Source organism: Ranitomeya imitator, chromosome 5 (assembly GCF_032444005.1).
Source record: "Ranitomeya imitator isolate aRanImi1 chromosome 5, aRanImi1.pri, whole genome shotgun sequence".
NCBI classification, from domain to species: domain Eukaryota; kingdom Metazoa; phylum Chordata; class Amphibia; order Anura; family Dendrobatidae; genus Ranitomeya; species Ranitomeya imitator.
In genome coordinates, this window is record NC_091286.1 from 443,413,822 (window position 1) to 443,436,830 (window position 23,009).

General features: G+C 41.3%; 1 protein-coding gene across 1 annotated transcript in view; it reads right to left on the reverse strand.

The window, feature by feature from the left end:
- The window catches only part of LOC138638129 (probable cation-transporting ATPase 13A4), a 285,554-nt gene extending 265,028 nt beyond the window's left edge, over positions 1 to 20,526 (reverse strand). Inside the window, exons 1-2 of the mRNA XM_069727162.1 lie at positions 20,338 to 20,526; positions 7,010 to 7,183 (exon numbers count right to left, since the gene is read on the reverse strand). Coding sequence (XP_069583263.1) covers positions 7,010 to 7,183; positions 20,338 to 20,400 — 237 coding nt within the window. The 5' untranslated portion in view covers positions 20,401 to 20,526. The remainder of the gene's footprint in view (positions 1 to 7,009; positions 7,184 to 20,337) is intronic.
- Between the last annotated feature and the right edge of the window lie 2,483 nt (positions 20,527 to 23,009).

Below are 23,009 nucleotides of genomic sequence, written 5' to 3' on the forward strand. Positions count from 1 at the left end.
AATACTGAGTTGCATCCATCAAACACCATACCTACTGTAAAGCATGGTGGTGGAAACATCATGCTTTGGGGCTGTTTCTCTGCAAAGGGGCCAGGACGACTGATCCGGGCACATGAAAGAATGAATGGGGCCATGTATCGTGAGATTTTGAGTGCAAACCTCCTTCCATCAGCAAGGGCATTGAAGATGAAACGTGGCTGGGTCTTTCAACATGACAATGATCCAAAGCACACCACCAGGGCAACGAAGGAGTGGCTTCGTAAGAAGCATTTCAAGGTCCTGGAGTGGCCTAGCCAGTCTCCAGATCTCAACCCTATAGAAAACCTTTGGAGGGAGTTGAAAGTCTGTGTTGCCAAGCGAAAAGCCAAACACATCACTGCTCTAGAGGAGATCTGAATGGAGGAATGGGCCAACATACCAACAACAGTGTGTAGCAACCTTGTGAAGACTTACAGAAAACGTTTGACCTCTGTCATTGCCAACAAAGGATATATTACAAAGTATTGAGATGAAATTTTGTTTCTGACCAAATACTTATTTTCCACCATAATATGCAAATAAAATGTTAAAAAAACAGACAATGTGATTTTCTGGATTTTTTTTTCTCAGTTTGTCTCCCATAGTTGAGGTCTACCTATGATGTAAATTACAGACGCCTCTCATCTTTTTAAGTGGTGGAACTTGCACTATTGCTGACTGACTAAATACTTTTTTGCCCCACTGTATATATATATATATATATATATATATATATATATATATATATATATATATATATATATATATGCACTGCTCAAAAAAATAAAGGGAACACTAAAACCACACATCCTAGATATCACTGAATGAAATATTTCGGTTTCAAATCTTTATTCATTACATAGTGGAATGTGTTGAGAACAATAAAACATAAAAATGTTCAAAGTAAATCAATATGACTATCCCATGGATGTCTGGATTTGGAATGATACTCAAAATCAAAGTGGAAAATCAAATTACAGGCTGATCCAACTTCAGTGTAAATGCCTCAAGACAAGGAAATGATGTTCAGTTCTGTGTGTGTTGCCTCCATGTGCCTGTATGACCCTCCTTCAATGCCTGAGCATGTACCTGATGAGGCGGCGGATGGTCTCTCTGTTATTTAAATGCACTTTTGCTTTTTTACTTAGTTACATCAGGGTTTTTGCTTACTTTTTTCACTTGTAGGTTTTAATGTTTTGTGGCCAATGTGAACATGCTTTTAATCTCTGCATGTGTACCAACTCAAGTTAAGCTCAATTTTTGTGTTTTTTTCTCTGTATTGTTGCATTCTGTACAAGCCGGGGTGTGGCCTCCCTGTTTCTGAGCTAGAGACTATATATAAAGCTTCCCCAGTCTGCTGTTTCACTAGTAGGTCCCAGTCCATTCGTTTGCCCTTATTCACACTGAGGTCAACATTGACGCATGGTAAGGTTTTAATATTAGACAGTGCAGGACTGTCCCTATCAGAGTTACCTTGACGCGGTGGGATGGCTTTTGTGCTATTTTTTTGTCAAAAAACAGTATTACTAAAAACTCTCTGTTATTTAAATGCACTTTTGCATTTTTACTTAGTTACATCAGGGTTTTTGCTTACTTTTTTCTCTTGTAGGTTTTAATGTTTTGTGGCCAAGGTGAACATGCGTTTAACCTCTGCATGTGTACCAACTCAAGTTAAGCTCAATTTTTGTGTTTTTTTCTCAGTTGTGTGTGTGTTGCCTCCATGTGCCTGTATGACCTCCCTACAATGCCTGGGCATGCTCCTGATGAGGCGGCGGATGGTCTCCTGAGGGATTTCCTCCCAGACCTGGACTAAAGCATCCGCCAACTTCTGGACAGTCTGTGGTGCAACATGACATTGGTGGATGGTGCGAGACATGATGTCCCAGATGTGTTCAATCGGATTCAGGTCTGGGGAACGGGCAGGCCAGTCCATAGCTTCAATGCCTTAATCTTGCAGGAACTGCTGACACACTCCAGCCACATGAAGTCTGGCATTGCCAGTACAGGGGTAGCACTGCTGCAGCCAGGCATGTCCTCTGAAAGCCGGAGGAGTGACTGCTCCAGTAAGGAGGGAAATAGGAGAGCAGGAGCAGGAGGGCAGGGCAGACAGGATGCTGGTAGCGGGCGACTCAATTATTAGGGGAACAGATAGGGCAATCTGTCACAAAGACAGGGATCGTCAAACGGTGTTCTGCCTACCTGGCGCTTGAGTCCGACACATCGCTGATCGGGTGGACAGATTACTGGGAGGGGCTGGTGAGGACCCAGCGGTCATGGTGCACATTGGCACAAATGAGAAAGTTAGAGGTAGGTGGAAGGTCCTTAAAGATGATTTCAGGGAATTAGGCCGCAAGCTGAAAGAAAGGACCTCCAATGTGGTATTTTCCGAAATACTGCCTGTACCACGTGCCACGCCAGAGAGGCAACGGGAGATTAGGGAGGTTAATAAGTGGCTCAAGAATTGGTGTAGGAAGGAGGGGTTTGGGTTCTTGCAGAACTGGGCCGACTTCTCAGTTGGCTACAGGCTCTACGCTAGGGACGGGCGGCATCTCAATGGGGAAGGTGCAGCTGTGCTGGGGGAGAAAATGGCTAGAAGGTTGGAGTGTTTAAAATAGGAATTGGGGGGGAGGGTATTCATTTTATAGGAGGGGAAGATAGTGTAGATAGAGACCTGGGCACAAATAAGGAAGGTGGGGGTGGCATGAGGGGTGGGGTTAGAACAGTTAATAATTTAAGAAATAGAGGTACAGAGAGGAACATCAAGTGCATGTATACTAATGCCAGAAGCCTCGCCAACAAAATGGACGAATTAGAACTAATGTTGTTGGAGCATAATTATGACATGGTGGGGATATCTAAAACATGGCTGGGTGAGAGCCATGACTGGGCTGTTAACTTGCAGGGCTATAGCCTGTTCAGAAATGACTGTACAAATTAAATTACAATTAAAGGAAGTAGGTAGTGATGAGGCATTAAATAAATACAAAAAAATAAATAAATTCTGTAAAAAGCAAATCAAGGCAGCAAAGATTGAGACAGAGAGACTCATTGCCAGAGAGAGTAAAAATAATCCTAAAATATGCTTTAACTACATAAATAGTAAGAAACTAAAAAATGATAGCGTTGGCCCCCTTAAAAATAGTCTGGGTGAAATGGTGGATGAGGATGAGGAAAAAGCCAATATGCTAAATGACTTTTTTTCATCGGAATTTACACAAGAAAATCCCGTGGCAGACAAAATGACTAGTGATAAAAATTCCCAATCAAATGTCACCTGCTTAACCCAGCAGGAAGTGCGGCGGCGTCTAAAAATCACTAAAATTGACAAATCTCCGGGCCCAGATGGGATACATCCCCGAGTACTGCAGGAATTAAGTACAGTCATTGATAGACCATTATTTTTAATCTTCAAAGACTCCATAATAACAGGGTCTGTACCACAGGACTGGCGTATAGCAAATGTGGTGCCAATATTCAAAAAGGGGACAAAAACTGAACTCGGAAATTATAGGCCAGTAAGCTTAACCTCTACTGTGGGTAAAATCCTGGAGGGCATTCTAAGGGATGATATACTGGAGTATCTGAAGAGGAATAACCTCATGACCCAGTATCAGCACGGGTTTACTAAGGACCGTTCGTGTCAGACTAATTTGATCAGTTTCTATGAAGAGGTAAGTTCCGGACTGGACCAAGGGAACCCAGTGGACGTAGTGTATATGGACTTTTCAAAAGCTTTTGATACAGTGCCACACAAAAGGTTGATACATAAAATGAGAATGAGGATAGGGGAAAATATGTGTAAGTGGGTTGAGAGATGGCTCAGGGATAGGAAACAAAGGGTGGTTATTAATGGAGCACACTCAGACTGGGTAGCGGTTAGCAGTGGGGTACCACAGGGGTCAGTATTGGGCTCTCTTCTTTTTAACATATTTATTAATGACCTTGTAGGGGGCATTCAGAGTAGAATTTCAATATTTGCAAATGACACTAAACTCTGCAGGGTAATCAATACAGAGGAGGACAATTTTATATTACATTATGTAAACTAGAAGCTTGGGCTGATAAATGGCAAATGAGCTTTAATGGGGATAAATGTAAGGTCATGCACTTGGGTAGAAGTAATAGGATGTATAACTATGTGCTTAATTCTAAAACTCTGGGCAAAACCGTCAATGAAAAAGACCTGGGTGTATGGGTGGATGACAAACTCATATTCAGTGGCCAGTGTCAGGCAGCTGCTACAAAGGCAAATAAAATAATGGGATGCATTAAAAGAGGCATAGATGCTCATGAGGAGAACATAATTTTACCTCTATACAAGTCACTAGTTCGACCACACTTAGAATACTGTGCACAGTTCTGGTCTCCGGTGTATAAGAAAGACATAGATGAACTAGAGCGGGTGCAGAGAAGAGCGACCAAGGTTATTAGAGGACTGGGGGGTCTGCAATACCAAGATAGGTTATTACACTTGGGGCTATTTAGTTTGGAAAAATGAAGACTAAGGGGAGATCTTATTTTAATGTATAAATATATGAGGGGACAGTACAAACACCTTTCTGATGATCTTTTTAATCATAGACCTGAAACAGGGACAAGGGGGCATCCTCTGCGTTTGGAGGAAAAAAGGTTTAAGCATAATAACAGACGCGGATTCTTTACTGTAAGAGCAGTGAGACTATGGAACTCTCTGCCGTATGATGTTGTTGTAATGAGTGATTCATTACTTAAATTTAAGAAGGGACTGGATACCTTTCTGGAAAAGTATAATGTTACAGGGTATATACACTAGATTCCTTGATAGGGCATTGATCCAGGGAACTAGACTGATTGCCGTATGTGGAGTCGGAAGGAATTTTTTTCCCCAATGTGGAGCTTACTCTTTGCCACATGGGTTTTTTTTGCCTTCCTCTGGATAAACAGGTTAGGGCATGTTAGGTTAGGCTATGGGTTGAACTAGATGGACTTATAGTCTTCCTTCAACCTTAATAACTATGTAATTGTCTTGCATTAGGAGGAACCCAGGGCCAACCGCATCAGCATATGGTCTCACAAGGGGTCAGAGGATCTCATCTCGGTACCTAATAGCAGTCAGGCTACCTCTGGTGAGCACATGGAGGGCTGTGCGGCCCTCCAAAGAAATGTCACCTCATACCATTACTGACCCACTGCCAAACCGGTCATGCTAAGGATGTTGCAGGCAGAAGATTGCTCTCCACGGCGTCTCCAGATTCTGTCACGTCTGTCACATGTGCTCAGTGTGAACCTGCTTTCATCTGTGAAGAGCACAGGGCGCCAGTGGCGAATTTGCCAATCCTGGGGTTCTGTGGAAAATGCCAAGCGTCCTGCACAGTGTTGGGCTGTGAGCGCAACCCTCATCTGTCAACATCAGGCACTCAGACCATCCTCATGGAGTCGGTTTCTAACCGTTTGTGCAGACATATGCACATTTGTGTCCTGCTGGAGGTCATTTTGCAGGGCTCTGGCAGTGCTCCTCCTGGTCCTCCTTGCAAAAAGGCTAAGGTAGCGGTCCTGCTGCTGGATTGTTGCCCTCCTATGGCCGCCTCCATGTCTCCTGGTGTACTGGCCTGTCTCCTGGTAGCACTTCCAGCCTCTGGACACTACGCTGACAGACACAGCAAACCTTCTTGCCACAGCTCGCATTGATGTGCCATCCTGGATGAGCTGCACTACCTGAGCCACTTGTGTGGGTTGTAGAGTCCATCTCATGCTACCACGAGTATGAAAAGCTCAACCAACATTCAAAAGTGACCAAAACATCAGCCAGAAGGCATTGGTAGTGAGATGTGGTCTGTGGTCCCCACCTGCAGAACCACTCCTTTATTGAGTGTGTCTTGATAATTGCCAATCATTTCCATCTGTTGTCTATTCCATTTGCACAACAGCATGTGAAATTGATTGTCAAACAGTGTTGCTTCCTAAGTGGACAGTTTGATTTCACAGCAGTTTTATGTACTTGGCGTTATATTCAGTTATTTAAGTGTTCCCTTTATTTTTTTTGAGCAGTGTATATATGGATAGATAGATATTTTATATTTGAAGAAACCCTAGCCCTAAACATAAACCTAGATCTTAACCTAAACCCTAGCTAAATACAAAGAAAGAAAGGAAAATTATAAAAGAAAAGGAAGAAAAAAATTTAATCTGACTGGTGCGGAAGGGATTGGGGAACAATTTATTGAAGCTAATCTAGAAATGTGATTTTTTTTTTTTTTTTTATTAGACAGGACAGCACTTGAGCGTAGTGTATCTCTTTTCTCTCTCAGAACAACTACAAGGGGAGAAGAGACACAGGTCAAGTGCTGTCATATTTTCTAAATATTGGGTTTTTGATCACTGTGATAGGGTCAGAAACCAATTAAATTAAATTGATTTCTGACATTGCCGTGTGCAGGCAGACCGCTCTCATCGGGTGCACAGCGCATGCTCCCCCATTTTGCTTCGGAGACAAGAGGAGGGGGACCGGGAATGGCAGTTCAGATACCAAGGTACCATAAGGGACCAGGGGACACCATTTCTCTCTCCTCTGACAAATTAGATCAGAGGAGGGAGAAATTATTTTTAAATGGAACTTTCCTTTTTTTTGAATGGGATAAACGTTAGTCATTTAATAATGGTGATAAGGGGATTGGGAACCATAAAAACTAGCCCCAATCCAAGGTTTCAGCTACCTGGAGATGTTCTGATAGGGTGATATTCATCTATTTCTCAGTGCTGTTAAAAAGTGGTGCTGAGGAAAAAGGCCCCTTAACTGCTGCCATTCAAAGGCATATCTGCGGTCATTAAGGGGTTAATATACTATAAATTGCAAACAGTTGAGAGAGCCTAGAATACACTTTAATGAAAAACAAACCAGATTTACATTTACATTCACAGATAATTATACAAAAGGCCACTGCCTGCTGAAAAGTATTTTGTTCATTGGTCAGTCATTTTTTAGGGGAAAATGTATTACAAAAAAAAAACTTACTGTGGTTCTGAGTAGTACAACATCAGCTTCCCGTAAGGAAGACTGGATGCAATTGGCCCACACATGCCATTCTGGTTTCCAGTAGAATGTAAGCCATAGAAATCCAAGGGAGAAAATATATCCACATATACACAGAACTTTTCGACAGGTGCTGGTCTTGTATCCAAATGCATCCTGAAAAAAAAAAGGAATTTATTTTAAGTAAACTCCAGTCTTCTTTAAATGCCATTTGATATAATGAGTACATTGGTGTAAAAGGTGGACAATGGAAATGAGAGAATCGAGTTGATGCAAATCAAATTTGTGTCAAATTTTTCAGAATTTACTGATGTGATGAATTCAAACAATTTGCAAGTCAATTTGTGTCAATCGAGAAAAATGGTCTCCAACAGTGTACACATTGAAGAGGATTATATCAGCCAGAGAAAATTCACATGGGCACCTGGTAGGCTTCCTCAAAATGCCTTGTAGCCATCACATCATATAGCACAACCAATCAAGAGGGTCTTATAGCCTGTATAAAAGCACAAGAAAGAAATGCAGCAGCCATTTCGAGGTGAATCTAGATAGTGAATGGATGTCACAGCTCACAGTTTAGGAATAGAGATGGGGAGAGAAAGCCATAAAACCGTGAAAAAACATTAGAGATAGTGTGCGACAGCAAAGCCGTGAAAAACGGTTACCATCTGATTTCCCATAGCCATATATGTTGAGGTCACTTTGACATTACTAAGGCTGTGTTTGCATTAAAGAGTTTGAAAAGGTTGGATTGGATACAGTCCTATGAAACCTCTTAAGGTTATACAATTATGTGCAAAGTAATGCAGATTGTTTAAAACAACGGAAATAAAGTTTAATCATCATAAAAACATTTAATTTCACATACACAAAGGCACTGAGAGCACTGCACATTCAATTCCAAATAAAAACATGAACAAAACATCAAGAATAATAAGCTGCTCAAAAAAATAGCAGTGTCTGCCTTTTCATTTACAAACTCGAATATCTACAGCATAAACCAAAATTTGTTTACAGACTGCTTTTCTATTAAACAATGAACTAATGTTTAGCTACATAACCTTTATTTCTGATATCTGCTTTGCATCTGTGTGGCATGGAGTCAACTAACATCTGACACCTGAGAACAAATATTCCAATCCCAGCTGGCAGGACTACATTTCAAAGTTCTTTTGACTTCCTAGATTGTGTATTAAAAGCAGCATTTTTGATGTCACTCCACAAATTTTCAGTCGGATTGAGGTCTGGGGATTGGGCTGGCCACTTCATAATATCAATCTTATTGGTCTGAAACCAGGATGTTGCCCGCTTGCTGGTGTGCTAGGGGTCATTGTCCTGCTGAAACACCCATTTCAAGGGCATTTCTTCTTTAACAGAAGGCGACATGACTTCTTAGGCTACGTTCACATTAGCGTTCCGCTAATGTGCGTCGCTGTTGCGTCGGCGACGCAGCGGCGACGCAGCGGCGACGCGCCCCTATGTTTAACATAGGGGACGCGTGCGTTTTTTTGGTTGCGTTTTTCGACACGTGCGTCATTTCCGACGCTAGCGTCGGACGCAAGAAAATGCAACAAGTTGCATTTTTCGTGCGTCCGATTTTCGGCAAAAAACGACGCACGCGTCGCAAAACGCAGCGTTTTTGCGCGCGTTTTTTGTGCGTCGTGCGTTGCGTCGCCGTTGCGTCGCCGACACACCGGCGCGCAACGCTAATGTGAACGTAGCCTTACAGTATTTTGATATTTTCAAACTGGTCCATGGTGCCTGGTTTGGGCCAACTCCATAATATGAGAATCTAGCCAAACCATTAAGCTTGCACCTTCATGTTTTACAGTCTTCATAGTGTACTGTGGCTTTAATTCAGTGTTTATGAGTCGTCTCACAGACTGTCTCCGGCCTTTAGACCCAATAAGAACAATCTTGCACTCATCTGTCTATACATTGTTGCGCCATTTCTCTTTAGGCTAGTCAAACTGTAACCTTTTCAACAAATGTCTTTTTATTCCAGCAATGGTAGTTAACAAGGATTCCATAGAATCGTAGAATGTTAGAGTTGGATGGGACCTCCTGGGTCATCATATCCAACCTCCTGCTCAATGCAGGATTCACTAAACCATCTCAGACAGGTGTCTGTCCAGCCTCTGTTTGAGGACTTTCATTGAAGGAGAACTCATCACCTCTCATGGCAGCCTGTTCCACTCATCGATACCCTCACTGTTAAGAAGTTTTTCTAATATCTAATCTGTATGTTCTCCCTTTCAATTTTTTTCCATTGCTTCTCGTGTTTCCATGTGCAAATGAGAATAAGGATGATCCCTCTACACTGTGACAGCCCTTCAGAGATCTGTAGACAACTATTAAGTGTTTTTCTTGCAAACAGTTTGGCTTCAGGTAGGCATCTTCTGATAGTTGCAGGACTGACAGATAACTGAAGATCTTTGATCTCCCTGGAGCTAATCATGGGATGTTTGTTTGCCATTCTTGTGATTCTATGATCTATGGGGATGGTAGTATTTCTTTTCCTACCACGTGCATTGGGTTTTGTTTCCCATTTTAAAAGATTGGAAATCTTTTGAGCTAAGCAGCCAATTATTTTCTGCACTTCTTTATATGTTTTCCCTTCTCCAATCAACTTTTTGATCAAATTTCTTTCTCCTTTGGTACAGTGTCTAGAAAGGCCAATTTTACTCACTGGACAAAGGCGAAAACCAGCAGGGCCATAATTGACACCTGTTTCTTCACAGAATTAATGACCTCACTAATTGAATTCTGGACTGCTATTAATTAGAATCCCCTCTTTCAATAAATGAGCTGATTACACCCAATTAGCAGAGCGTATGTCGTGACTGTTGATTGCCCTTTACTTGCCTAAACCTACTCATGATTTTTTTTCCCCAGTAATTAAACACTTTGGTGCTAATGATGCTAGACTGCTAATATTTCGCACAGAACTGTATATGTTTTTTCAGGGCAACTGAAATACTTGTGCTTGTCAACCTATATATATATTTTTTTTTTAAATTTGCTGAAGTTTGTGAATTCAAATGTCAAAACGAGATGATGTATGCAATTGTATAAATGATCTAGCTTGTTCAATCTTCATAATATGTACAATTTAATTAAAAAATAAATAAAACTCTCTTTGGGTGGAAAAAGAAAAATAAAGAACTAAAATAACGTGGCTACATAAATATATACACCTTTATACTAATACTTTGTTGAAGTACTCTTTGAAATTATGGCAGCAGTCAGTCTTTTTGGGTAGGAGTCTATCAGCATGGTATGTCTAGAATTGGGCATCTTTGCCCATTCTTCCTTGCAGTAGTGCTCCAAATCTGTCACATTGCGAGGGCATCTCCTGTGTACAGGACTCTTCAAGTCACCCACAGATTTTCAAGTAGGTTTAGGTCTGGGCTCTGGCTGGGCCTTTGCCAAACTGAATTTCTTCTTGTGAAACCATTCTTTTGTTGAGTTGGCGGTATGCTTAGGGTCAGTGTTGTGCCGAGCGGTGAAATTCCACTTTACCTTCAGCTTTTTAGCAGAAACCTGAAGATTTGTTACAAAACTGACTGATATTTGGAACTGTTCATAATTCTCATCTCGACTAAATTAAGTTTAGGATATATAGCACTTAGATATGCAAACATTTTTTATTTTACATTAATAATCATTATGCTCCCAGCAATATCCCACATCTATAACACTTGTATACAAGGAATAAAGCTGTCCAAGGTAAATCTGCATCCAAATCAACACATTTTCTAACATATTTGCTGGGATCAAATCCGTAACAGGAAAGTCATGTGCCAGTCCACGCTTCAGTATTTTTAAGCCAAATCCAGAAATATTTCTAGACACAGAAGAGGCAGGAGTTATTCCATTATAGTTTCCATTATATGTAGTTTTCACTCCTGGCTCTGGTTACAAATAGTGATGAAACACATTGGCTAGAATGCTGCTGTGTGAAAGTGCTTTCTGATGATTGATCTTTGCTTGTCAGTGCTCTATGTTTAGGAAAATAACAATGGGACAAAAATCAGGCACATATAAAGAAGCTGTCTGGGGTTAGAAAAAAAAAAGAAATTGTGCCACTCCTGTCTATGGGCTGTGTCTGATATGTCAGTTCAGATTTATTAAGAGGCTGAAATACAAAAGGTACAAATAACCTGTTTAATTCAATGGTGAGCTGAAGATTACATATCTCCTAATGAAGATGATAGAATATGGTGGATGCCCTAATCTTGTCTTTACTACACAGGTGTCCAGAAGGGTAATGAGTAAGGCCTACCTATCCAATGGCCCTTCTCTCATGCACAGGAATAGTACAGCTCTGATTTATATGGAGATTACAGTGGGGCAAAAAAGTATTTAGTCAGTCAGCAATAGTGCAAGTTCCACCACTTAAAAAGATGAGAGGCGTTTGTAATTTACATCATAGGTAGACCTCAACTATGGGAGACAAACTGAGAAAAAAAAATCCAGAAAATCACATTGTCTGTTTTTTTATCATTTTATTTGCATATTATGGTGGAAAATAAGTATTTGGTCAGAAACAAAATTTAATCTCAATACTTTGTAATATATCCTTTGTTGGCAATGACAGAGGTCAAACGTTTTCTGTAAGTCTTCACAAGGTTGCCACACACTGTTGTTGGTATGTTGGCCCATTCCTCCATGCAGATCTCCTCTAGAGCAGTGATGTTTTTGGCTTTTCGCTTGGCAACACGGACTTTCAACTCCCTCCAAAGGTTTTCTATAGGGTTGAGATCTGGAGACTGGCTAGGCCACTCCAGGACCTTGAAATGCTTCTTACGAAGCCACTCCTTCGTTGCCCTGGCGGTGTGCTTTGGATAATTGTCATGTTGAAAGACCCAGCCACGTTTCATCTTCAATGCCCTTGCTGATGGAAGGAGGTTTGCACTCAAAATCTCACGATACATGGCCCCATTCATTCTTTCATGTACCCGGATCAGTCGTCCTGGCCCTTTTGCGGAGAAACAGCCCCAAAGCATGATGTTTCCACCACCATGCTTTACAGTAGGTATTGTGTTTGATGGCTGCAACTCAGTATTCTTTTTCCTCCAAACACGACAAGTTGTGTTTCTACCAAACAGTTCCAGTTTGGTTTCATCAGACCATAGGACATTCTCCCAAAACTCCTCTGGATCATCCATATGCTCTCTAGCAAACTTCAGACGGGCCCGGACATGTACTGGCTTAAGCAGTGGGACACGTCTGGCACTGCAGGATCTGAGTCCATGGTGGCGTAGTGTGTTACTTATGGTAGGCCTTGTTACATTGGTCCCAGCTCTCTGCAGTTCATTCACTAGGTCCCCCCGCGTGGTTCTGGGATTTTTGCTCACCGTTCTTGTGATCATTCTGACCCCACGGGGTGGGATTTTGCGTGGAGCCCCAGATCGAGGGAGATTATCAGTGGTCTTGTATGCCTTCCATTTTCTAATTATTGCTCCCACTGTTGATTTCTTCACTCCAAGCTGGTTGGCTATTGCAGATTCAGTCTTCCCAGCCTGGTGCAGGGCTACAATTTTGTTTCTGGTGTCCTTTGACAGCTCTTTGGTCTTCACCATAGTGGAGTTTGGAGTCAGACTGTTTGAGGGTGTGCACAGGTGTCTTTTTATACTGATAACAAGTTTAAACAGGTGCCATTACTACAGGTAATGAGTGGAGGAAAGAGGAGACTCTTAAAGAAGAAGTTACAGGTCTGTGAGAGTCAGAAATCTTGATTGTTTGTTTCTGACCAAATACTTATTTTCCACCATAATATGCAAATAAAATGATAAAAAAGACAATGTGATTTTCTGGATTTTTTTTTTTTCTCAGTTTGTCTCCCATAGTTGAGGTCTACCTATGATGTAAATTACAGACGCCTCTCATCTTTTTAAGTGGTGGAACTTGCACTATTGCTGACTGACTAAATACTTTTTTGCCCCACTGTATATACTCCAGCAACTATATAAAAGCGTACATCCTTTACGTTACTTCCAAATGTCTTCTGATTTTATGTAATTCTGTCAGGAAAATATATTGGCAAACATTTACTAACACTGTCTTATAGTCAAACTACATAAACTTAAGTAAAAGGGGTTTTCTACTTTAAGAAAAGTCGACCCCAAACACTTCTATATACAAATAATTATAGAGACCTGTCAATCGACGGGCATGGGGTGGGGAAAAGCCAGCTGGGGTCGTCATCAGACTAGTCAGGTCTTCAGCCAGCTTTTCAAACAATTGCAACATTGCAGAATAAAACATACGTGGCTGCAATTGTGAAGCCAGACTCTTATTAAGGTTGCCCGTGGTTCCCCTTAAAGGGGATCTTTTACCAGGTTTTAACTATGTAATCTGAGAGCAGCATGTTGTAGACACAGAAATCCTGATTGCAACAATGTGTCACTTTCTGGTCAGCATGCTGTCATTTTAACACAATTATTATTTTTTTTCTGCTGCAGATATAGCAGTGCTCAGAATCCTAAGCTCTGTATAACCCCACCCACATCAATGACTGGCAGCTCTCTGTGTACACTGTACAGAAAGCTGCTAGTCAGTGGTGTGGGTGGGGTTACACAGACCAGGAGGACTAGGAGCCATGAGATACCTAGTCTTGTAGTGCTTATCTTCTCCTGATAAAACACTCATTTTATTTAAACAACAGCACACAGCCTAGAAAGTGACACAGAGCTGGAATCATGGTCTCTGCCCCTACATGACGCAGCTCTCAAATTGAAAATCAAAAACCTACTGACAGATTCCCTTTACAGAGAATCTGTCACCACATTTTAGGCCTATAAGCTAAGGCCACTGCCATTAGGGGCTTATCTACAGCATTCTATAATGCTGTAGATAAGCCCCCAGTGTAACCTGCAAGATAAGAAACACAAGTTAGATTAAACTTACCCGGGGCGGTCCCGGTGCGGTCCAGTCCGATATGCGCCGTGGACATTCATACAATGTCGTTCTCTTCTTTGCTTCCTGTCGCTGCTCCTGCGCAGGCGTACTTTGTCTGCCCTGTTGAGGACAGAGCAAAGTACTGCAGTGCGCAGGCGCTTGGCCTCTCTGACCTTTCCTGGCGCCTGTGCACTGCAGTACTTTGCTCTGCCCTCAACAGGGCAGACAAAGTACATCTGCGCAGGAGCTGCGTCGTGAAGACAAGAAGAGGACGTCATCGTAAGAAGATAGGAGGCCCCGGACCGGACCGCGACGCCCATCAGACCCAGACCGCAGCGTGACCGCCCCTGGGTGAGTATAATCTAACCTCTTTTTTCTCAGAATACATCGGGGGCTTATCTACAGCATTACAGAATGCTGTAGATAAACCCCTGATGCCGGTGGCCGCAGCTCATCTTCGATTTTTGGGGTGACAGGTTCCCTTTAAGGTCACTTTTCATGACTCTACTATAGGAAAGACTGGGCAAAAATTGCCTGCATGGCAGAGTTTCAAGATGAAAACCATTGCTGAGCAATAAGAACAAAAAAGCTTGTCTTAATTTTGCCAAAAAACATCTTGATGATCCTCGTAAAGCAAATAGATGAAGCTGCGACTCAAGGAGAAGTCATTATTATGGGGGTCTTCAACTACCCTGAAATAGATTGTGGAACAGAAACCTGCAGTTCCAGCAAAGGTAATCGGTTTTTGACAACTATGAGAGACAATTACCTTTCACAACTGGTTCAGGACCCAACAAGAAGGGGGGCACTGCTAGACCTAATATTAAGCAACAGGCCAGAACGCATATCAAATATAAGGGTTGGGGGTCACTTGGGGAATATTGATCACAAAATAATAAGTTTTCATGTATCCTTTATTAAGATGTGTAGTAGAGGGGTTACAAGGACAGTAAACTTCAGGAGGGCAAATTTCCAACGGATGAGAGATGATCTTGGTGCAATTAACTGGGACGATATCCTGAGACATAAAAATACACAAAGAAAATGGGAGACATTTATTAGCATCCTGGATAGGACCTGAGCACAGTATATACCGTATGGGAATAAACATAGTAGAAATAGGAGGAAACCAATATGGCTAAATAGAGCTGTAAGGGGCGCAAAAAGAAAGCATTTAGAGAATAAAGGAAGTAGGTAGTGAGGAGGCATTAAATAAATACAGAAAATTAAATAAATTCTTTAAAAAGCAAATCAAGGCAGCAAAGATTGAGACAGAGAGACTCATTGCCAGAGAGAAAAAAAATAATCCCAAAATATTCTTTAACTACGTAAATAGTAAGAAACTAAAAAATGATAGTTTTGGCCCCCTTAAAAATAGTCTGGGTGAAATGGTGGATGAGGATGAGGAAAAAGCCAAAATGCTAAATGACTTTTTTTCATCAGTATTTACACAAGAAAATCCCATGGCGGACAAAATGACTAGTGATAAAAATTCCCCATTAAATGTCACCTGCTTAACCTAGCAGGAGATACGTTGGCGTATAAAAATCACAAAAATTGACAAATCTCCGGGCCCGGATGGGATACACCCCTGAGTACTGCAGGAATTAAGTACAGTCATTGATAGACCATTATTTTTAATCTTTAAAGACTCCATAATAACAGGGTCAGTTCCACAGGACTGGCGTATAGCAAATGTGGTGCCAATATTCAAAAAGGGGACAAAAACTGAACTCGGAAAATTATAGGCCAGTAAGCTTAACCTCTACTGTGGGTAAAATCCTGGAGGGCATTCTAAGGGATGCTATACTGGAGTATCTGAAGAGGAATAACCTCATGACCCAGTATCAGCACGGGTTTACTAGGGACCATTCATGTCAGACTATTCTGATCAGCTTCTATGAAGAGGTAAGTTCCGGACTGGACCAAGGGAACCCAGTGGATGTAGTATATATGGACTTTTCAAAAGCTTTTGATACGGTGCCACACAAAAGGTTGATACATAAAATGAGAATAATGGGGATAGAGGAAAATATGTGTAAGTGGGTTATGAGCTGGCTCAGGGATAGGAAACAAAGGGTGGTTATTAACGGAGCACACTCGGACTGGGTCGCGGTTAGCAGTGGGGTACCACAGGGGTCAGTATTGGGCCCTCTTCTTTTTAACATATTTATTAATGACCTTGTAGGGGCATTCAGAGCAGAATTTCAATATTTGCAGATGACACTAAACTCTGCAGGCTAATCAATACAGAGGAGGGCAATTTTATATTACAGGATGATTTATGTAAACTAGAAGCTTGGGCTGATAAATGGCAAATGAGCTTTAATGGGGATAAATGTAAGGTCATGCACTTGGGGAGAAGTAATAAGATATAGTATAACTATGCGCTTAATTCTAAAACTCTGGGCAAAACCGTCAATGAAAAAGACCTGGGTGTATGGGTGGATGACAAACTCATGTTCAGTGGCCAGTGTCAGGCAGCTGCTGCAAAGGCAAATAAAATAATGGGATGCATTAAAAGAGGCATAGATGCACATGAGGAGAACATAATTTTACCTCTATACAAGTCACTAGTTCGACCACACTTAGAATGCTGTGCACAGTTCTGGTCTCCGGTGTATAAGAAAGACATAGCTGAACTGGAGCGGGTGCAGAGAAGAGCGACCAAGGTTATTAGAGGACTGGGGGGTCTGCAATACCAAGATAGGTTATTACACTTGGGGCTATTTAGTTTGGAAAAGCAAAGACTAAGGGGTGATCTTATTTTAATGTATAAATATATGAGGGGACAGTACAAAGACCTTTCTGATGCTCTTTTTAATCATAGACCTGAGACAGGGACAAGGGGGCATCCTCTACGTCTGGAGGAAAGAAAGTTTAGGCATCATAACAGACACGGGTTCTTAACTGTAAGAGCAGTGAGACTATGGAACTCTCTGCCGTATGATGTTGTAATGAGTGATTCATTACTTAAATTTAAGAGGGGATTGAATACCTTTCTTGAAAAGTATAATGTTGCAGGGTATATACTAGATTCCTTGACAGGGCGTTGATCCAGGGAACTCGTCTGATTGCCGTATGTGGAGTCGGGAAGGAATTTTTTTTCCCCAAAGTGGAGCTTTCTATTTGCCACATGGGTTTTTTTTGCCTTCCTCTGGATCAACATGTTAGGGCATGTTAGGTTAGGCTATGGGTTGTACTAGGTGGACTTAAAGTCTTCCTTCAACCTTAATAACTATGTTACTATGTTACTATGATCCCCAAGACATTTGGGAGAATAGTCTATGAACTAATGAGACAAAAGTTAAACTTTTTGGAAGGTTTATGTTCCAGTACATCTGGCATAGAAGTAGCACAGTATTTCAGAAAAGGAACATCATGCCCACAGTAAAATATGGTGGTGGTAGTGTGATGGTCTGGGGCTGTTTTGCTGCTTCAGGACCTGGAAGACTTGCTGTGGTAAATAGAATCATGAATACTGCTGTCTACCAAAAAATCCTGAAGCAGAATGTCTGGCCATCTATTTGTGACCTCAAGCTGAAGTGCACTTGTGTAATGCAGAAGGACAATGTTCCAAAACACACCAACAAGACCACCGCTGAGGGTCTTAATAAAAAAAAAATTAAGACTTTGGAGTGGCCTAGTCAAAGTCCTGCTGTTAATCCCACAGAAATGCTGTGGCATGACCTTAAAAAGGCTGTTCATGCTCGGAAACCCTCCAAAGTTGCTTAATTACAATAATTCTGCAAGGATGAGTGGGCCAAAATTCCTCCAAACCATTGTAAAAGTCTCATTGCCAATTATTGAAAATGCTTGATTGCCGTTTTTGTTGCTAAGGGTGGCCCAACCAGTTATTAGGTTTAGGGGGCAATCACTTTTTCACACAGGGCCCTGTAGGTTTAGATTTCTTTTTCTCTTAATAATGAAGACCTTCATTTAAAAATTGCATTTTGTGTTTACTTGTGTTATCTTTGACTAATATATACATTTTTTGCTGATCTGAAACATTTAAGTGTGACAAACATGCAAAAGAATAGGAAATCTGGAAGGAGGCAAACACTTTCTCATACAACTCTATTTATTGGGCCAATTTGTAAAGTCCTTGTATAAATAAGTACGGTAACTCTGCAATCTATTTTTTTTTTTTTAAATCCCCTTTGTTTTCAAGAAAGAATGGATTTTTAATTCTAGTCTTTACTGCTTGTTGCCTATATTACTGGCCATTAGTGATGAGCGACTGTGCTCGGATAAGGTGTTATCTAAACTTGCTAATGTCCTAATTGCGGATTTTCAGTGTAAACGAAAAAAATGCTTGATTCGCAGCGGCTGCATGTCCCGCAACTGTTCGACAGCCACAACACGTGCAAGGATTGCCTAACAAACAGGCAATTCCTGAATGTGTTGCAGCAGTAGAATAGCCACAAGACATACAGCTGGGGCAACTTGACCATTTTTTTTGAGCACGTCGAAAATACTCTATTAGGACACGAGCATGGTCGGATAACACCTTATCCAAGCACACTCGCTCATCATAGACTGTAGAGTTGGCCAGTAATCAGTGATGGACAGTCTAGTTGGAAATGAACACAGTTATTACAAACATTAAGATATGATGTTTTGCCTTAGAATAAAAGACATTTAAAAAAGAAACTGCTGAAAATTAGAGTTCCCAATATAAATAGTTTAGGGGACTTTCAGACACTCAACCCTTTTGGGCTACGCCTTCTGTTGTGGAGATCTGGGTCACATTGAACAGAAATGCTGGTAATGCTCATTCCCTTACATGAGCAATACATCCTGCAGGAGCAGAGCCTCAGCAAACTTAATGGAAAGACAAAAGTGGCAACTGCTTTTTATACGGAAACAGCCTAACGAAACGCTTCAGTCTTACGGAATTTGAAGGCTGCAGCCCATCAATAGCTAGTAATGGGCTGCAACAGTGTTTCCAGGATATAACCAATTTCATCAGGTCGCAGAGGAACTCAGTGCATGGAATGGATGAGCGGGAAATTAGTATGCCTTTTTTATTATTATTTCACACATCTGGAACATTGAAAATGGACTTTCAGTATTGGTCAAGAAGAAAAATAAAAAGTCTTAGTTTCTCTTATCCATTAAACAGTAAAATACTGACAGAACGAGGATGACAGTCATGTGCTGACTATCTGTTCATGGGGGTCACAGACTTGTATTGGCAAGTTTGATCTGTAACATCACAGTAGGACATGTGATAAAGCACATTGATCATAATATGTGAGTAAGCCCATCCATATTACATTCCTAGGAGCGGAGAGGAGCATTTGTTCCCTTTAGCAGAACGCAACATGTAAGGAATTATGGAGACAGAGTTGTCTTAAACTGGTCTGGGCTGTTTCTGAGCAGATTAACAAATAGAGGAAATGATACTCAAGAAGTTTAAAAAAAAAACAGTAATTTTTATACAAGTACAAAGTCTGCTTCAATAATGCAGTTTCTATAGCAATGCCTAATAGGTTTAAATGCTTAACGAAAATCAACAAATGTCATGCCAGCGACTAACACTACACTGTAGGTCAAGCATGATCAGAAAGGTCTCGGCACGTATTCATATCAATCTTCAACCTTCTGCCTTCCTAAAGCTTGTATCATATGCAATATGTCTAGTCTACATATACACGTGTGGGAGGCAATGTAGCTTGTCGGAAGGCAAATAGAAGATCGCTGTACTTCTACATTGTGCTGATCTATATAGTTCTACTTTTCTAACGTTTTCTTCAGTATGGCGACCAGTCTTTCGATTGTGGTTATACGGCTACGACGCGGCTCGTGCAGCAAAGGATCGCTCTGTGCCGCTGCCACATTGTAGCGTAATGCAGATAAATGGAGTCACATTCAGGCTATTGCGACAAACAAGTCACAAAAAAATCAAACTGGCCCCCCACTTTGTATATCTAAGGGTCGTAATGCAATCCCATTCACCTACATTATGTCGCCATGTGATAGCGGCACAGGCCAATCCTTGGCAGCACAATTTGTGGTTATGGTCGTGTTCTAAACTCAGACTTACTCGTCAGCCCTCCAGAACTTTATACTGGGTCGGAGTACACAATAATTACATACCTGCACTTCTGTGTCACCCCAAACGCCCTAATTCCTCAAGAATACCAGTATATGAGATGCAGTTCTGGAATTTACTGATAAAGGATGGGACCGAAGTATCAGTGTTGCCTTCTTTACTCTTGGTGATTTCACATAACCATATCACATAACATATAAAGGTGCAGTAATCAGCTAGATCTAATGCCAAACTCCACTCTGCTACATCTGCAGATAAAAGAACACTGGACCTAATAAGATAAGTAGACCCAGCTAACTCTGATGCAAAGCCAGCAGTCTGCGCAAATGGATTAAACTAGAAAACTTACCATCTCATTTTCCTCCCCCTCATTAAGCAAGGCATGATGATTGTTCATTAGCTTTTCCCCCATCAATCCCCCGGACTGCTCCTGTGTAGTGAAATCCCTAAACACCTTGCTGAGCAGTCAGATACAAATATACTTCTCTGGTGAAGGAACTAAAAGCTAGCTCCACCTTCCAGAGAAGCCAGGTAATGTAACCCTTTCCATACAGGTACCTTACAGTGTTCACAGGAAGCTGCCAAAATAAAGCGAAAAATGGTAACGTGACCCAGCCCGGCCCAGCCAAGCTAGAAGGCTATTAAAAAATTGCATTGCATCTGCAGATTGCTTAAGAGAATGTGTAATAAAATAACAAGCTATGTTAGTAATAAAAACCAAAAATGGGGATAACTTTCCCTCCCCGGGCCGAGCGCCAGCAGTCTGCGGCACCGTACCCTGTCTTGTTGACAGCGCTGCCGCCAATCAGTGAGCTCAGCAGCTCGAAAAGGTGAAATAATACTCAGCTTATTTACCTTTTTAAACAAAGCTTAAAAAGATTTTTTTTTTATCAAACTGGACAATCCTTATAAACTTAATTTTTAAATATTTTTTAAAACGTTTCATATCACTTATATATAACAAAAAAATAATCTCAAAACTGAAATCAGTCATCAGAAAATGACCTACTGTCCAAATTAATTTATTATGTTAAGGAGCATATGTTGTTTTAATTTCTATTTCAGAAATCAATAGTATATGTCAAAATTATGGAACTTTGTAATAAATCTTATCAGAGAAATCTGCTCCTTTCTCTGCCAGATTGCGTTGGTCATTATTAAAATTCTCAATTCTGTGGTAAAATCTATAGTCAGTGAAGACAGAGTGATATATTACTGAGAGAGGAGATAAGAGCGGCTACTGATAAGATTCTATGTAGAGGGGAAGGGAGGAGAATTGTGGAGCTCTCCTCGCCCTCCTGTCTAGATTGTAATATCAGTGATTGTTATATCAGTCATGTAACAATCTGATTTCACTGAATACAGACTTTCCCATGAAATAAGAATGTTAAAAACGACTGACCAGTCCGGGTGGGAGGGGGAAGAAGCACATTTCTCTGATAAGACTGTTCCAGCGCCGGTGTTGCCCCGTGACTGAAACCCGAACGATGTCAGGAGGATTTAAATTCATTTTCTCCCGGCAGCGAGGTTCTAAGTGCCGGCGCTGGGCAGGTTCAGGACGCAAATAACCTGCAGATTATCCTCATATCTGCAGGTTAATAGTGTATTTTCAAATTACAAGCTCCCTTTAACTTATTTTAAATAATTGTAAGTGTTTTATTTTCCCACCATTAGCCAGGCTTCATTCAGACGTCCATTTTTCAAGTACGTGTTTTATCCGTTATTTTCACAGAACACATAAGTATAATGGATGGTGCTATTCACATGTCTGTGGATTTTTTTGCTTTCTGTTTGTTCGTTTTTGATCTTCATCATGGATCAAAATTACCCGTACTAAAGATCCATGAAAATCACAGACAGCACACAGATGGCGTCAGTGTGAAGTTCGTGTGTTGTTCATACTTAAAGGGAACCTGTCACCAGATTTGGGATAAGATATGGCCACCCCCATTCAGGCCTGATATAGTGCATTCTATAATGCTGTATATCTGCCCCCACTCCGACCTGTTAGAGAAGACCTTTTTTTATACTCACCTGTTCAAAACAGGTAACAGGTGCCGGAAAAGATGTGGGCTCAGCGCCGGAGGCCCACATCAAAGGGAAGGAGTCCGACATTGGCATACAATTACGCCCGATGTCGAAAAGGGGTTAACTAGACATGTGGTGAGCACCTTGAACCCAATGGTGCTTCACAGAATTTTACAACGTTGAACTGTGAAAATGAAAAAATGTGATTTTTTTTCCCACAAAATATGTTCCCTTAGCCCTTTATTTTTTTCATTTTGACAAGGGCAGTAGGAGAAAATTGACTGCAAAATGTGTTGTGCAATTTCTCCGGAGTACGCTGATACCCGGTATGTGGTGGTAAACTACTGTTTGGATACACTGCCAAGCTCCAAAAGGAATGAGAGACATATTGGAAAGCAGACTTTGATGAGATGGTCTCCGGGTGCCATATAACATTGAAGCATGCTGTAGTGTGGCCCGATGTATTGACCAATCTAGTGCATGTAATAAGCGTGCAACTTCTCCACTCGTCCACTAGGTGGACAAGCACGTGGAGCTGCATACATAACAAGTCATGTCTGCAATTTATGGACATGACTGACCCAACTTTTAGTATGACCCAGCCCTAAAGTAGTGCCTCCCATGATGATTTTTAAAAATAAATTTGTGTATATGAATATGTAGTGTAGTGTGCGTGTATTAATATACTCATATACCACCAGGATTTAGCGCCTATCCGCTCCTGTTCTCAGTGACGTCACTGCTCTTCCGACTATCTGGTGCACTCTATGCTCTATTTGTGTCACGGTGTGACAGTCTTTAGTAAGCAAGGGGGAGCCTCAAACTGTCCCTGGAACTGGGCCCTAACTATCCTGTCCTGAAGGGTAATCTTAAAGTAGAGAGGCCCGAGTCTCCGACCTTACTATGCTCCTCTTAATGTCCTAAGCTGTCCTCTCTCCCTCCCTCAGGAGGCCTGGGACAGATAGTGTGTATACACGTAAGACAAACAGGGAT